Genomic DNA, 17,840 nt, shown 5'->3' on the forward strand with positions numbered 1-17,840 from the left:
TGACTTCTGTAGAGTCGGATACAGAATAAACATACTGGAAAAACAAATATGAAACTCCCTGTAAAGGTCAAAGGTCAAGGTATGTTAACACCTGTGACGCTGATAAGGATTCAGGGTCTGAGGCGCGGCTGCCACGTCACAATGTGGCCTGCTTTACTACAGCATGTATTACAAGTATGTCTTTATATACATGTACAAATACACAACAATTAGTTTTAACTACGTGTTTATTCTACATGGATGAAACTGTGAATTATGAGTCAACAACTCTGGACAGATTTATACGTTTAACATGTGGAGTGGAACTGGTTGGAATCAGCACACAGATAATTGATTAACACCATGTGGAGTTGTTATAATTGGAGAATACACACATCTCATTGTGTAACACACACACACACACACACTCACATGACAGGAGACAGGAGGAGAGAGAGAACAACGTTGACATTTCCCAGAATCAAACCAGGGACAATGTGCTGTAACTGTTCAGTCACCACAGTGCTCCAAGTCTTTTATTATTATATTCATATTCATTTCAACAATCATACTTAATAAAATAACTGATTCTTTTGTGTCATTAATTTGTTCCATACAATTAAGGAACAGGCACAAAATGTCTCCAGGACTGATTTGATTTTGTAGAATCTATAAAACGTGTATATATTTTTGAAGAAGTAAAAGGCATCGACATGATTATTCATTAACAACAGGATTAGACGCTCGTCAAGGAAAAGTCAACAATAGATTAAAAATGTCAGGATTAATCATTTGCTTCATTCAAAGTGCACTGGAGTCGTGAGCTGTGTCCCAGTTCATGGGCTGAAGACGAGACAATCTGGGGATTAGAAATCAGATGGTCTAATTTCAGACTGGCCTTAGTGTCCCATGACCCTGAACTGGGACACAGCTTTGGAGACATGTCACTGGCAGTAGAAGGTGAGGACGTTCTCCTGGTTTCCTCGGACCAATAGGACCGGGGGCCTCAGGTCACGTGACAGGACGTCCAGCCACGCCAGGAACAGGGTACTGGGACACACCCCTCTCCTCCCCACGGGCATCGTGCTGTCGAGACATCAAATGAAAAGCGTCTGTGTTCAAGTAAGGAAGGACACACTGTCTCACGCCGTCAAGTATCCAATCAGAGTCAAGTACAGATAGGCTCCGCCCGAGTTGGTGATGACGACACAACGTACGTTTGTCAGAGAAAATAAATGCTTTAGTCCATAAATTACAATGTGAAACCAGAACTAACAGATCAAATGAAACTACGGAACAAACACATGAAGCTTCAGACTCTCAGGTGTGAAAACGTCCAATAATAACTTAACTCACTTAACTTTATTCTACTGAAACAACTGATGAACAAGTCATCCACTCTCACAGAGCAGTTATTACGTCATGTGATTTAAAGGCGACTCCTTTGACTCTTGTTTCACTGGCAGGACGTGAACAGAAGAAAGACTGAACTCACATCACGATGAGAGCTGCTTCTCTGGAGTGAACCTGCAGAACCTCGTTCAGACGGATCTGACGGAGAGACTGAATCCCGCAGAGAAGGTCAACAGAGGAGAAGAAGAGAAACTTCAGACTGACTCTACACGTGCTGTGTTCATGTGTGTGTGTGTGTGTGTGTGTGTGGGACAGACCTTGGCCTTGTTCCTCTCTAAGTCCTGCTCAGTGATCATCCAGGGCTCCTCCTCCTGCTGTGGCCCAGAGTCCGAGTCCTGCTTGGGATTCGTATCCAGCCTGAATCGATTCAGTGAGTCCTCAAACTGATCAACACTGGAGGGACACATGGAGGCCGGGATAAGGAACTTATCGAGGTTTAAAAATATGTAACTAGAACTTAATTTAGACCAGGATCCCTGCAGAAAACATGGAAACACAAATGTTCCTGCAAATGTAAACTCTCCCTTTTCCTCTCTGCATATTCCACATTATTTTAGTGTTCTGCAACTGAAGTAACTGAAATAACAGATGTTTTAAATCTGGATCTGATGAAGGGAATCTTTTAATGACAGGACGGATAAAACTAAACCTGCATTAAACATCTTAACATGTCAGTGATCGTAGTGAAGGCTTCTCCCAGTAGAGATGTTAAAGTAGAGAAGCTCAAAGCTGTGACCTCCTTACTTCCCAGGCTGAGGAGGCTGGTAGATGTCAGGAAGCACCTCGACGTCATGGAAACCAAGACGGAACTTCTTGATCAGCGCCAGCACCCTGAAACAAAGTCCATCTGATGTATAAACAGGGATTTTCACAGAAAGAATTTGACTTGTCAAAGCAGGAAAGCAGGAAAAGCACAGTTATGGTTAATAACACAAATTAATATCAACCTTCACTGTCCCAGTTCCAGGCTGCTGGTGTTCTTCATACTGGTTCACTGACACAAATCACTTTAACAATTCCATTTGCTGTGGAAGATTGGAAGTCTGAGCTTAAGACTTAAAGTTCTGAATATAAGAACAAAATAGGTTAGCCTTATTTGGAGTACATGGATACACCATCAACAGTACCATAGGACTGTAACTATTTGGAGCTTTGAATTCCATTATTTACTGTGTCATTGCGGTATTTCTCTGTGATGTGTCAGCCTATGCACCAACTTTTTTTGTTTTTTGTTTTCTCTTTGGGTGGGGGGAATTATTTACTTTATTTTATATATTTATTTATTTTATTTATTTTATTTTATTTATTTTATTTATTTTATTTATTTTATTTATTTTATTTATTTTATTTATTTTATTTATTTTATTTATTTTATTTATTTTATTTATTTTATTTATTTTATTTATTTATTTTATTTATTTTATTTATTTATTTTATTTATTTATTTATTTATTTATTTATTTATTTATTTATTTATTTATTTATTTATTTATTTATTTATTTATTTATTTATTTATTTTATTTATTTAATTTAATTTAATTTAATTTAATTAATTTATTTAATTTATTTAATTTATTTAATTTATTTAATTTATTTAATTTATCTTATTTTTATTTATTTATTTATATATATACGTTTTATTTCATCTATGTGTGTATTTTTTTATTTTGTTATGTAATTTTCTGTAATGTTTAATGTAGAGTGTTCTGTATGCTCTGCATGTTCTCATGTTGTGAAAATATTTGGAAAAATAAAATATTCTAAAAAAGAATAAATAGGTTGAACTACATATTATAAATTTCAGGTGATAATAATTCCAGAGCTGCCTCTATATCTTTGTAGTTTCTGCTTCCCTCAAGTGGCCAAATCATGAAAATGTCAGTTGTTAACCATGCTGCTGATAATCAGTTCATGTTTGTTGGTAATAAAAGTGTTTACTCCTCTTTCTGCTCCTCCTTCTTGTCGGTGTCTCCTCCCACAAACACTCGGACCTTACATCCGGCCCAGCGCTTCCTGCGAGTCAGCAGGTAGGGCAGCAGCAGCGTGAGGCCTGGGTAATAGAGAATAGATCATATTCAGGGTATAGATGGAGATAATACAGTTGACAGGAGAAAAGGAGAAGGTGGAGGATGGAGGGAGGACCACACCTCCATCGTCAGACAGCCAGTAGATGTCGATTGTCTTCTTTCCTTGTTTCATCTGGAACACTGAACTCGGCTGAGGATCTGGATCCATGGACACAGACGCTGCAAACACAGGGAACCTTGTTTTTACATTGTAATGACACTAAATCAAAGGATCTCTGGGTGAAGTTTGAATAATATGTGATTGAAAATATTAATAAATAAGGTGAAGATGAATGTACAGACAGGAAACGCTGGTTTGAACGCAGGCAGGAGCACAGACGGTGTTTATACTCTCTGGTCCTCCATCAAAACCCGGATTCACTGAGGGAGAAGAACATGAATTAACATGAAGTCAATAATTCTGACAGTGATGGATGATTATGAACTACACTTCCCACCATGCTCTTTGTTTGCTGCTGGTTATGTTGCTGCAGTCGATTAATGAACTCACTGTCTCTCTCTGGTTTGAATTGAGACTCTCACCGTGGGACTGAGGTGGACGAGAGGCGTCCAGTCCCTGCTTCACTCTCAGCACACACACACCGTAGTGTAGGTCGAACGCATCACTGCAACACACACACACACACACAAAATAACACTCATAATAATAATGATAACCTTTATTTATAGATCCTTTGTCTTAAGCATAAGGCAGTGGACTAAAAGGGACAAAGGCCACATAAGAGATAATTTAAAGCAGTAAAAATGACAATATAAAAACAAATAAACACAAATCAAACTGCTCTATGAACTGTGCTTGTGAAGTTTTCCTCTCCTCTGTACTCACTGTAGTATTCCGATGTAGTGATGGGCAGCCTGAGGCGAGTCGCTGCACCAGTCTTTCTTAAAACCCATCAGTAAAACATTTGGTTTGATACGACCCAGGCCTGCCCCCTGGTGGACACACAACGACATGAGGAGGAGTCAGGTCAAGATAAATTCAACTTTACATCTGTCCTCACCAGAGAAATCCTGGTTGAAGTCCTCAGCACAGTTTGACTGGCTCGATGAGTGTGTGAATGTGTGAATATGAGGCCACAGTCCACCTACGGGTTGTGATCCTCACCTGCAGCAGCATGTTGACCCCTGACCTCAGGTCTGCAGCCACCACTCCTCTGTAGAAGGACTTGACCTTCCGCTGGTTCAACCAGGAGACGTGTCGCTCACTCACGGCTTCCTGTGGCGCTGCTGGGGAAGGACCCGCCTGAAAAATACAAATCTGCTCTGAGCTACATGATCCCTCCAGAGATGATCGTGAGGAACAATGTGAGGACGGTGACTGTGTCCAGGGTATTAACGGATATTAGGCCCGAGCACCGAACATAGTGAGACAGGGTGAGGCCCTTTTGAAATTGTAAGGATTATTTTTATTTAATTTTTTTCAGGCAAATGAATTGGCTTTTTGAGGCTTGAACATGCTCAAATTCTTACCAAAATTTGCTGAAAATTAGAAAGTGGTGAAAATGTACGTATTCTGGAGGAATTGTCAATTGGCAACAAGATGGAGATACAAACTAACTCAAATACATTCTAAATGAATATTTGGCACATGAAGCCCTTGACTATATTCTGCGTCTCTTTTTTTTAATTTTATTTTTGATTAAAAGTACAGCTAGAAGACGGGGGAGGGGGTTTGTGTGTGTGTTTGTTGAATTTATATAGAGAAATAATAGTCTATAGTTTAATATTGTGTAAAAGTCTTGAAGTGATTTCATAATAGGTTAATGATTTTATTTTTTTATATTTTTCAATTCAAATTCAGATCAATCCGCTTCAAACAGTTTGTGCTTTGATGTTTCAGTCCAGGTCACCTACTACAAACAACAGTCCTTTGATACTTTGATACTTTGATTACACCTCTAAATTCCAGATCAAAGCCAATTGACTCTCATATAAAGGACAAACACAATCTTTCGTAGACGACAGCTTCACGGGAATCTTCTCAACGACAAAGTCCTTAAATCGCGATAGACAACCGTCAGTAGACAAAATACTATTCTGTTACAATGGATTACCTGCGTTCATTCAACATGAAGAGGACCAACGGCTCAGGAGACGAAGTAGGTTTGGTTTTAATTAAGAGAAACTTTTATTTCACTTACCTTACTGTAGCTTTACACTGACTCTAAAATCAGACGTGTGTAAATGTCTAAAATTCATTCAGCTCCGTCTCTTTGAATATATCTGAAGTTAGGATGGGACTGTGTTTTACATGTTATGTGTATATTTGTGTCTTTCAGTCACTTGGACAAAAGCAGTCTGATGATGCTGCCCAACACAAGGGGGGGGGCAGTGTCACCAAACTCCTGCAGGCCCTCCACCGAGCGCTGCTGGACACAAGGAAGAAGAACCAGGAGCTCGCTGCTGAGAACGCTGCTCTGAAGGAGGAGGCGACTGAAGAGGCTAAACTGAGGAGCCAGGCAGCAGAACAATCGTCTCTGGCTGCAGTTAACATCGGTCTGAAAGAGCTGGAGATCTCAGCTATGGCAAAAAGGAACACAGCTCTGAAGCAGCAGGCGGCACAAAACGCTGCTCTGGCTGCAGTGAAAACTTGTCTAGAGAAGCAGCTGATTGCTCAAAACTCAGCTCTGGCAAAAGAGAACTCAGATCTGAAGCAGCAGGCGGCACAAAACGCTGCTGTGGCTGCAGAGAACGCTGCCAGAGAGGAAGAGTTAGAGAAGGAGCTTGAAGATATGAAGACCACGATGAAAGTGAAAGTGGAAGAAAACATCTCCCTGACCGCTGATCTTCATCTGCAGCGCTTGGAGAACCAGAAAGTGGAAAAAGACTGGAAGGTGAAAGTTGCAGCTCTGCAGGAGAACTACGAGGAGAAGCTGAGGTGCAGCGTCCTGGAGCAGGAGGTCGGCTTCCAGCAGAGAGAAGATCTGCTGAACAAGCTCAGGATGACGGAGAAGTGGTTGTTACATGAGGCCAAGGAAGTTCAGACCCGGATACTGAAGAACGTTCAGCTTCAGGTACGTTGCATCAGATCTTAATTATATGGATTGTGAGTTTTTTTTCTGTTTAGACTTTGAGGAAGAAAATGTTGAAACTTATGTTGTGTGTCTGTCTTTACAGGATCTCACCGTTGGGATTGACTCGGACAAGGTGAAGGTCAAAAATGAGAAAAAGGAGAAGAAAGAGCAACAGGAGAGAGAGAAGAAGGAGAAGAAGGAGAGCAAAGAGCTGAAGAAGAGAGAAAAGAAGGAGAGCAAAGAACTGAAGAAGAGAGAAAAGAAGGAGATGAAGGAAACGAATAAGCAGGAAAAGAAAGAGCAGCTGGAGAGAGAGAAGAAGGAGAAGAAGGAGAAGGAGGAGAAGAAGGAGAAGGAGGAGGGGGAAAGCATGGAGAGGAGCATGTTCCCCTGTTTTCTCCTTTAAATGCAGAGCTAGATCTGTTGATAATTTAGCAGAGGAAGGGTTTAGTGAACGTGTTGGTCCACGAGTCAGAGAAGGAACAGTATAAAATATTAGTTTAAGGTCATTTATCAATGGCGTCTCTTGATAAATTATGTTTTTCATCTGATTAATGTGCAAAAAGTTGTAATTGTCAGGTTTGTTGATTTATCCAATAGCCGGTTTTAATTGTGACACAGGACTTGAACGTTTCTGTATAAGTTAGAAAATAATGTCGAGAGTTGAGTATTTTTTATTCTTTTGTTTTGCTTTTTTCCCCTCAAAGCTGTCAAGTTTTCAAACCAGTGATTTCCCGCTGGCTTTTTCCACATTTGCAACTTATTCAAGTAATTTCCTCTGTCAGGAGTCGACTGCCGACTGTGATTCCTCCAAAACGTCTCAGCTTTCATTCCCTTTGAATCCCAGATGAAGAATCCTATTCTTTCGAGGGGCCGAACACATGCTTGAGAATTAATAAAACTTGTGGTACTCACGGTGACCACGTGGCCGCACATCATGAGACTGAGCCTCTTGGTCAAACATCCGACCAGATCCACCAGAGCTGGTCGGCAGCAGGGAGGCCCGGTCAGAACCAGACACTGAGGTCTGAGGAGGAGACGGACAGATGAGTTCAACACGTTCTGCAAACAGGTTGAAAGTTTACACAGATTTCTCTCCTCTGATCTCAAGTCTTCTCTGAAACTTCTGCAATGGACTTTATATCTTTACAGTTATCAGGTTGCTCTTGGTCTGATGTTGTGTTTCTGCCCTTCATGGTTAAGTTCTGGTCAAGTTCTTTTACTGTTTTAAAAGCGTTAAATGTCCTGACCTCTTATATTGGTCTCGTCTGAGGTGTAAAGGTCATCGAACCTTTTCTGACTTCGCCTCAAAGCTTTGGAACCGTTTATCATTTTTCTTTCATCTGCATGTCTGTCTCTTCAATTGTATTTTTGTTTTTCTCTTGATATATTTTATTGTGCTGCACTTTGGTAAATAAACTCGACTTGACTTAACTTGACTCTATATGATTCAGTGCTTATAACAAACCCAAAGTGAGGTCGTTACTAAAACTGAAGTTAAGCACATATTAAAGACCATGATCATCAACTTTAAACAAAAAATGATCTCTTCACATCCTAGATTTATTTTATTAAAAAGATTTGTATTTGAGTTTATTTATGTTTAAAGTCATAGGATGAGCGATCAGAGATCTCACAATCTGTCAGTTCTGAACTTCTTTGCCACGTCCACCGTGACCACGACACATTTCTGTTTCTACGTCGAATTCATCAAAGGCATCAAAGCAGAAACAGTCTCTCACCTGTAGTTCTTGACGTGGTCGTCCACCTGGTTGAGGCCGACACACTGATTCAGAGCGATGCTGTAGGAGCTGGCCTGCACCGACGAGCCCCAGTTCACAGCTGGACACAGAGCAGCAGAGTCAGAGGGGGGGGGGGGGGGGGGGTACAGCTCTGTATGTGTGTGTGTGTGTGAGTGTGAGTTCTACCAGGCTTCTTGTAGAGTGTGTATCCCAGAAGGAAGAAGACGACCCCAAAGGCGATGAGGGCGGCCCACCAGGTCAACAGGAACATGATCACCACACAACACACGGCTCCCAGCAGAGACAACCACTTACTGTAGAACCTGAAGGAGGGACGCCAACCTTCAGACGCACACACACACACACACAATCAGACACTAATTCTCTTTTCTCTTGACCCTATTGGGTTGCATGGATTGTGTTGACCCCTCCCTCCTCTCCGGGTCTCACCTGGTGAGTTGGTGACTGACGCGTGGAAGCAGCTGAAGTTGATGAGCGCGTAGGAGCAGAGGAAGAAGTTGGAGATGATGGGAGCGATGGTGTTTAACTCAGCTGGTGGAAAGACAGACACATACCAATAAAATATAATAATATCCAGGTGAAGTCAGAAACCTGAACCTTGGACTCTGGTCTGTATTTTTCAACGTCTTTCCATCTCTTTATTGTAGTTTTCATTTCTTCTTGTCCTCGTTTCTCAGAGTCAGAGATTCTGTTGGAATCCTCACCGATGAGAATGAAGCAGACGGCGATGACGTACGTCAGCAGGTAGCTTCTGAGCGGCTCCTGGTTCTTGCCGTAACCTTTTCCAAAGAAGCCGATGAACGGGTAGAGTTTGTCCTTACACAGACACTGGAGGGAAGAAAGGATATTTCCTTGTCATAGCAGTAAGAGAAATAAGAAAAGAAACAATACATGTATGTGTTGTTACCTGGAAGACTTTGGGAGCAGACACCAGACAGGCCAGGGCCGAGGAGAGAGTCGCCCCAAATATACCAGCACTGACCAGAGGAGCGAAGGCCGACACCAAGCTCATCGACTGCAGACGGGAAAGTTGTGTTAACTTTCACCAAACTGTTGGTTTGTTGTGTACGAGCTCCTCTGCTGTTGATATGAGGGATTTATCAAGAAGGACCGAAGTGTTCAAGTGTTTCCTGCAACTATCAACTGTACTTTAACCCATTATTGTGTCGTAAGTGTGTGTCTGTGTGTGTGTGTGTGTGTGTGTGTGTGTGTGTGTGTGTGTTGACCTGGTAGTAGTTCATGATGCCGTGTTTGCATGTGTTGTTCCTCATACACTCGCTGAAGTCCCATCCGTAAGGACAAGCTAATCCCACACAGTCCACGCTGGAATTCATGTTGTCGTTCAACTCACCAGAGGCGTCACGCACCACACAGGCTCCTGAGAGGAAACACACACACACACACACACACACACACACACACACACACACACACACACACACACACACAACTCAAGTATAGAGACAATATGTTGACCTAACCTCAAAATCTCAATAAATGTTTTAGATATAACTTTCTTGATCCACACACAGCAGGCCGGTCAACAAGAGTATACAAAATATAAAAGGCAATAAAATGAAAATAAGAAATTTATTTAAAAAATGCTGAGTATGTACATAATATGCACCTTTCACCGGTGCTTTGTATGGAAATGTTATAAAGTAAAGAGCTGTAGCAGAGGATGATGAACAAGCGAGTAGAAAAAAACGTTTCAGGACATGTTGTGATGTGCAGGTGACATAAATGTGCAAAAAGTTATTTTCTGTTAGAAGTAGTGCAAAGAGAATCAGTAGAAAGGGTCGGAGCTGCAGGTGAGTGAAGAACCTATGGTTGCAGAGATGATGAGGTAGGATATGGTCGTCCAGAAAATGGCCATCAGAGTTCCCCGGGGGATGGCCACTGCTGGATCCTGGGAGGGAGAGGACTCATAGTTAATGAATTCCCACAGATAAAGTTGATTCACGTAAATGGATTTGCAGGAAGAGGAGGACAAAACAGTTTTACCCTCAGGTCTCCAGAGATGTTGGCTCCGGCCAGGATGCCTGTGGCCGAGGGGAAGAAGATGGAGAACATGCCGAAGAAGCTCCCCTCCTTCCCCCGCCAGCCAGGCACGAAGTTAGCAGCAAAGATATCCGCTGTTCAAGATGACATAATTAGCTTAATGGAGAGTTAATATGCCACAGAATTCATATCACTGAGTTTATTTTCACCTTTGTAGCTGAAAAACCCTTTGGCTTGTTTCTGTGGGGAGGCGGGGATGATGGTTCCCACGATGTAATTAACAAACGACACCATGATGACCAGGAAGAACAGAACCTGAGCCTGTGGAGGGAAGAACATACAGTGAACACACAGATGAAGACATGAACGTGAAGGTAAACCAAATGTTTCCATGTTTCCGTTTCTTTACACAAGTAACCCCCCCCCCCCCACCATGATGGCTGACCCTGTTCACGTGTGTGTTTGATCTCACCTTGGACTCCCACGCCATGCCGGCCATTGAGATACCGAGCAGACACGTGACCGTGATGACGCCGACGATGCGAATGTCGTTGATCTGATCGACCATGACGGCTCCGTTCTCCTGAGGAGGAGGAAGAGGAAGAGGAAGAGGAAGAGGAAGAGGAAGAGAAAGAGGAAGAGGAAGAGGAGGTCTCAGGTGAGTTTAAGGAGAACAATGGTGACCTGGTTAACGGTGGACTTCCTGTGAAACATCCGTACACGCATGAGGTCTGTGACCGTCTCAGCAAAGCCCACGGTGTGCATGGCCACGGCCACGGCGTTGGCGAAGGCGAAGATCAGACCGATGGATCCCCCGAGCTCCGGGCCCAGACTACGACTGATCAGGAAGTAGGTCCCGCCTGAGGAGGAGAGGATGTTTTAGTTTGGTCCGTGTCCCATCTGCTAGCATGGAGGAGGCAGGGTTACTATACTGCAGCCAGCCACAAGGGGGCGATCAAGATGATTTGGATTTACTTATGGCAACCTTCATGTCATCCATTTATACACAGGGGGCGGTATAGTGGTTTATATAAATCTGCAGTCTAAATGCATCAACCTTCAGAATAATGTACGTTTGAATATTAGTATTTGTTTATACTCTCATGAATCAGAGGCTGAACCGACCTCCTTTGACTTTGCCGTTGGTGGCGATGGCTGAAGTAGAGAGACCAGTGATCCCAGTAATAAACGAGGAGAGCAGGATGATCACCCAGGTCAGACCTGAGGCACAGACACAAACACAAAGAGAGAAAAGTCAAACTGCGATTCAATAAACGTTAATTAATTGAAAATGATGTTTTGGTTGGACGCACCTATCCCAGCCTGAGCCGTGATCCAAGGCAGCCTCAGGTACAAGATCACCCCCCAGATGTTTAACATGCAGCGGATCTGCAACACAAACACAGAGTCACTGAGTGAAGTCACCAAACCCATCGGACCGGGTTCAACTCAGGGTCAAGGTCACTGCGACCCCAGATGTTATCTCCAGACGCCTCAGGAGAATCCTTTCAAATGTTCACGTAGACTCAGATCAACTGATTAGATTACAGCTGTCAAAGGTCAAAGGTCACCTCATGTGAGTCTTGGTTGGAGACATACAACCACAGAGTTGAAAACTTTAAAAAAACAATTGAATAGATCAATGAAATAAGTCTTATTAGACAAGAAAATCAAGTTTCAAATCAAAGCTGTGAATTCAATCTGAGAGAAGCTGATATTTTATTCAAGATGATATTTTAATCAGCTGCATGACACGCTCTGTACTGATTTATTATTTATAGAATGTCTATGTTGGAGCTGATGAACAGATCAGGGGAGAACGTACCATGACTCCCTGCACCCAGCCGAAGCGGGGGGGCTCCGGCGGAGGCTCTTTGAGCTCCTCCTCCTCGGAGCTGTCGCCTCCTTCCATCCGCTCGCCTGTGGTCTCCTCATACATGGGAGGTTTGGAGTCATCCTGCTAAAGTTCAAATATTAATGTGTGATACACATCAAAAATCTGTAGAAGTGATACTTAAATTTGACAAAAACAGAGTTAATAAATCTAAAATAATTTTCATTAAGTTTTTCTGTATTCCAAGGAAACCACCTGTTCTAATTCTGAGTAATCAATGTTTTTAAATTGTTTTAAAAGGATCATAAACTTAACTTTCTAATGCTGAATAAAGACCAGTGATCCTTTTATCTTATTCAGTAGGTGCACCATTAATAAAAACCTGTTTATAAATAGAAAATTGAAATTGATTATCAGATCGTGACCTAATACAAATGAAGAGGATGTTTTTCGCTATTATTCTTTTTTAAATCTGTATTTAACACAATCTGAATGGAGCTGACAGACGAGCTGACAGAAGCCGGCGCTGGTCACCTCAGGGTCGGCGGCGGACAGTTGGTACAGAGACGGGCGGAAGCGTCTCCGCCGGCCCCACACCTGCGTGTTGGCGTAGAAATCATAGTGCGGTGGCGCGTCCACTGTGTCGTATCCGGTCGGAGCATCAAACCCCCGGGACGCCACGCTGCGGCCGTCCCCGTAGCACTGGTAGTACCCAGACCCGTCCACACCTCCAGCCAAGGCCTTCCCGTTATCCGCGGGCTGAGGAGCTCCGGGTCCGTACGAGGACAAGTGGACCCCGTCGCCCACACCGGGCAGCTCCATGCAGGATGTGGGAATCGTCTCCAGTAACCACTCAGAAGGTTTTCCAAGAAGCAGTGGATGTATCGGACGCAGCTCGGTCAGTCTACGGAGCCGGAGCCATGTTCTGTAGTTTGAGGGAAACTGCCTGTGACTCTACTTGGACGGTTGGTTTTTATATTTGACCCTGAGCCGAGCAGGAAGAGCCCGAGGCCGAGTCCCCGAGCCCGCCTCAGTGATCAAACAAGACTCATTACAGGAACTGTTAAAGGTTTCACATCGTAGAGTCGACCAGGAAACCATTTCAAACATAGATTACACACATGATGAGGAATCATTTATGAAAACGTCCTTCTGAACATTTCATTCCCCAAAGCCTCAAAAACAAAAGGCCCAGATTCTGTTGATTAGTTCTGCTGAATGTGGTTTATTGTATTAAGGTGCATTTTATTTTGGGTTTTATATAATCACAGCAGTGAATGACAAACCTCTGCAGGGAGTTAAAGTTTCAATGTCAGTTCTAAAAGCATCATTACACACAGATCAACTGGTGAGATGACCTCGACTGAGACAACACAAGGTCAGAAGTGTACGATTCTAATGGATGGAAGGAAGTTCAACTCAAACTCAGTGAAGCAAAAGTACAGATGGTGAGTAAGATAATTTCTTGATTTGTCATTATACCAAGAAAATGTTCTGGGTTTAATGTTTTTGTTCTGAAGCCACGAACAAGAATCTCTCAATTTAACCTCTCTCAGAAAACTGTGTAGTCTGCGTAAAACAGAAGTAAACAAATCTTAAATCCATGCAACGTTCTCACCTTAAAGCAGCAGCTTGATTAAGATGAGTTTGAATATGACTGAATATGGAGAATGTGTCCATAACGTTTTAACCTGTCAAATAATTTGTGTAAATTAGTTTCCATCTGGTAAAATGTATTTACCTGAGAGTGTATCAGTTAACATTGACGCTCTATTAACAAATATTATAAGGTGTCGTGTTGCAGTGAAAAGCAGAGTCTAATGTTTTATCACCATAAAAGTGATTAAGATCAAAGATGTGTTCCTGTTGCTTTTCCCAAGAGGAAGAAGGAAGTATTTTCTGTTTTAAAATGGTGCTTGAATATTAACTTATATTTCTCAATCAACATCTTCTGATCCATAGAAAGTGTTTTGTGACTTGTTCCCAAGTTGATTTTTTCTCCTTGTGCACAGTGAACTGATGTGTTTTTGTGCTGTTGATGTTTTATCTAAATCCCGGCTCCCTGCTGTGACCTTTAGTGTTCAGCTGCATCGTAATGATGATGGCTCACTTTCGCCTGAAGCTATACAAGCTGCTTAATTGTGCAAGACTTTAGTTTACACAGGCATTTGCTGCAATGCTTAACCTCCGACACAGGCATTCCATCACAGCACAGGGCACCAAGCCTCGTCCTCCGGGTAACGCTGTGCACACACACTCAGAGTGTGCATGTACAGGGGGGGGCCAAGGTCACAACAGAACATACGAGTAACTAGAAAAGCTCAAAGAAACTACGTCCGCTAAAAAGAACATTTGTAAAACAAGTGATGAGGTTCAACCTGTCAAAACCTAAAACTGTCAAAACCAAACCTACAGATATCAAAAATCTAAAAACATATTAGCAGTTCATGGCCTGAGGAGGAGATGTATAATGTTGCACCAGCCTGACTTCACATTTCACGTCAGTATCCATCAAGCAGATGAACTAGCAGACAGTTGTTTGCATGCACAGAAGTGCCACTGCGTTAGGGAACGTCCACAAATATGTAATGATTTGATCGAACCAGCGAGTATTTTAAATCTTTCAAGTCGTCACACCTCTGTGCCGAGTCCACCTCCCACAGCCGGAGCTCTTTGATCACAGATTCCTTTGAACACGAGCCTGAGATCTGCAAGTCGAACTCGACACTGAGGCAGAGCGGTTCTCTCATGTGCATCATGGGTAAGAATATTTACTGTAGGCCGAATCTGCTCATCTTTGACACGAGGTCAAACTATGTCGAACAGATTGGATCAAGATACGAGAGAAGCTTCAGGTTCTGTTTGTGATCATGGAAACTAAATGATTTTACGTTTTAAGTAGAAATGTCTATAGGGAAATACATTAACAGTCTCATACTGATACCATACCTTTGTACACTAAAGATTAAGCTAGAACAAGATGTTAATTTATCTTGGCATAAATAAAAAGTCTGAACTTGTCAAAAACCATGATGAAAGACACTCATATAATCCTCAGTAAAAGCTCAACTATCACACGTTTGGATTTTTGCACGGATCAGACAATAACTCCATTGAACAGTGGAACAGAGCCAGGGATCAATCTTCAGTAAGAACGACAGGAGCACAAACGTGAAGAAAAGACACTTTAATAGAAAAAGGTTGGATGTAGAAAACCCTCTATGCACCACAACAATCCAGTTACACAACAATCCAGTTACACAACCATCCAGTTACACAATGGGTTCAGGGAAGTTGAAGGACACTGTTGAGGAACAACATCAGAAGCCTGCAACTGCTCAGGTAACATTTGGTTTTGAGGATTAGATGAATATGGGTTTAATTCACTGTCCCTGATGGGAGGTCGGACGTAAACAGGCCTGTTGGTGTTAGCGGGGCCAAGTGGACCAGATCGTTGATCATGTCTCTGGATTCCTAGACCGAGGCAGTGGACTGGGATTTCTAACGTGCGTCTCCGCCATGTTCTGTCGAGCGTAACCATCGTGCATTGGTGTTCGAGCCGACAGCCAAGTTTGATGTGTTCCATAGCGGTTTCCACTGGGTTTAGCCTGACCAGCATTGTAAGATCCACTTGGAAATCGCCCATATTGCGATAAAGACACCGGATGAGGTGAGACGGTTTGTCCACTTTCATCTTCCCCATCGACATGACTCGTAGAATTTATCTGAATATCAGATCTACTGTAAACAAAATCAATTAAAGGAGGACGCACAAATGTACGTTTAGATGAATCTTTACTCCTCAGGCCATCGACGAATCCAATATTAACATTGTCATATTGTTGGGGATAGGGAGAGATCGGCAGGGATTGAGTTGGAGGTTGTTTGTTACCGATGTTCCTGCTCTGGGTCTTATGTGAAGTGAGATGTCTGAGAAATGTGCTCATTGTGTTTCTGCTCATGTTTCTATCGACAGACTTTAATTCCCCATCCTGCAGGACCCTGGAAGAGTGGATGCACTTCTCCTTCAAAACATTTTCATGGGTTGTTTGTCGTAATTAGTAAATGTTTTTAGTTCCAAAGAAGGGAATGTTAACTTGTTTATCAACCTTATTAATAATAAACATTTTGATTTCATCTTATCTCATCTTACTGGGATTAGATCCATTGTTAGGATGAGAAATATTGAATTTAGCAGCTTGAAACATCAAGAACTGGAGTTGAGATGGAGCTCAAGGAAACTGGAGCTCAAAGCTGTGTTGAAGGCTGAGTCATGTGCTAAGTTCACACAGTTTGGTTTAAACAGTCAGAAACGACCTGCAAACACAAATCGATTTTAGAAATCTGCTTGTATGATATAACTTGAGAGAAATGCTCCGTGTGATTAAGACATTTTCATTAAAGTTTCTCATGTTTAACTGAGCAGTGATACAGACATTTAGAAACCAGTTAAGTTTGTGGATCACTGAAGATGCAGCATGTGTGAGTTGTTCTCACCTTGTGCAGGGAAAGAAGTGGACGAGTCCAACTCACTCAACAGCCAAACCAGTAAATCACTGTGAAGCCAGTCAAACACTCAACATCACACATATTCATATTCATAAAGTAACTAAGTTCTGAAGCCCGGAGACCATGACTGAGGCAGCTGCAGACGTGAAGCTGAGCTGATCTCACACTGAGGCAGGAGTTCCTCTAAACCCCCCCCCCCCCCCCCACACACACACACACACACACAGGTGTAATCCATGAAGGTGATTGACAAGAACAGCTTCTCAGTGTGAGTTAATCTCCTATCCTTAGAAGGTCCCATCTCCTGAGTTGTGTAGTTGTTGAGCTCGTTGTGTAGTTGTTGAGCTCGTTGTGTTGTTTCCTTCATCTCACCATCAGCAGCCACTTGGTTACCAAAGCACATCGTTCATATTTGTTTGTGTGTTCGCCTGCTAATTGCTGCAGGGATCAGGACCTGATGCTCACACTTGTACAATCCTGCTCTCTCTCTCTATATATATATATATATTTATATATATGTACCTGTGCTGTTATATAAGAGCAGCAGTGAGCAGCTCTCAGTGGGTGTTCTCTGGAATAATGATGACAAAGAGCCTGTCAGAGCTCAGGCTTTTTTCCGAATGTCATTCCCCACTGAATGGGTAATGAGGTCGGGGATGTGGGAATTGGACGGCTGCAGGATTAAGGGCTTCTCAAACTTGTTAATGTCAAGTATCCTCGTGTGGAGACAGGGAAGGCCGGGACACTCGCATGGGGGAGACAATGTGGTCTGGGACATCTGTCTGAGAGCGTTGGCTCGGTTTAGAATGTAGTGCAGCACAGAGTGGAGCACACCAGAATAATAAGGAGGAAACAACAGAGACACCAGAGTTTGGTTCTCTGCAGGAAACCTGAGAATCAGTGACGTGAACGAGCCTCATGAAACAAACCACCTCAGCTGACCGGAGCGTAAAGAGCCTTAAAGGTGTAGTTCAACATTTTGGATATGTTTTATGCTCTTTTTTTCCTAGAGAGTGAGAACAGTATCAGTCTAATGTGCATTAAAGCCAGTGATAGGATGCGATGAAAAATAAAAACCTGTCATGAGCAGAATCCTCATCATCTCTGGTGTCACGATGAGTAAGATGACAACTAGTAAACTGTATTTTATCTCAGTTTATCTTCTCTTAATGAAAACCAAATAATATATTGTGATTTGTTTATTAAACTCAATTTCTCCTTCTGGACTTTTGTTTGCTC

At 42.4% G+C, this 17,840-nt stretch overlaps 1 protein-coding gene across 1 annotated transcript; it reads right to left on the reverse strand.

Annotated features, from left to right (window-relative positions):
* Window positions 1-674: 674 nt before the first annotated feature.
* On the reverse strand, window positions 675-12,914 carry slc12a3 (solute carrier family 12 member 3). The gene is made up of 26 exons (XM_061076202.1): window positions 12,627-12,914; window positions 12,084-12,215; window positions 11,572-11,647; window positions 11,384-11,479; window positions 10,979-11,118; window positions 10,731-10,841; window positions 10,468-10,579; window positions 10,262-10,392; window positions 10,082-10,166; window positions 9,484-9,635; window positions 9,165-9,272; window positions 8,962-9,085; window positions 8,687-8,788; window positions 8,423-8,578; window positions 8,237-8,336; window positions 7,410-7,521; window positions 4,586-4,723; window positions 4,307-4,413; window positions 4,003-4,085; window positions 3,763-3,840; window positions 3,541-3,639; window positions 3,332-3,443; window positions 2,137-2,223; window positions 1,650-1,785; window positions 1,475-1,542; window positions 675-1,065 (listed from the first exon to the last, which is right to left on the reverse strand). Exons 1-26 carry the CDS (start codon window positions 12,912-12,914, stop codon window positions 924-926), a joined length of 3,075 nt encoding a protein of 1,024 aa, XP_060932185.1. The 3' UTR covers window positions 675-923.
* Window positions 12,915-17,840: the final 4,926 nt, after the last annotated feature.

Source organism: Limanda limanda, chromosome 8 (genome assembly GCF_963576545.1).
Source record: "Limanda limanda chromosome 8, fLimLim1.1, whole genome shotgun sequence".
In the NCBI taxonomy this organism is placed as follows: Eukaryota; Metazoa; Chordata; class Actinopteri; order Pleuronectiformes; family Pleuronectidae; genus Limanda; species Limanda limanda.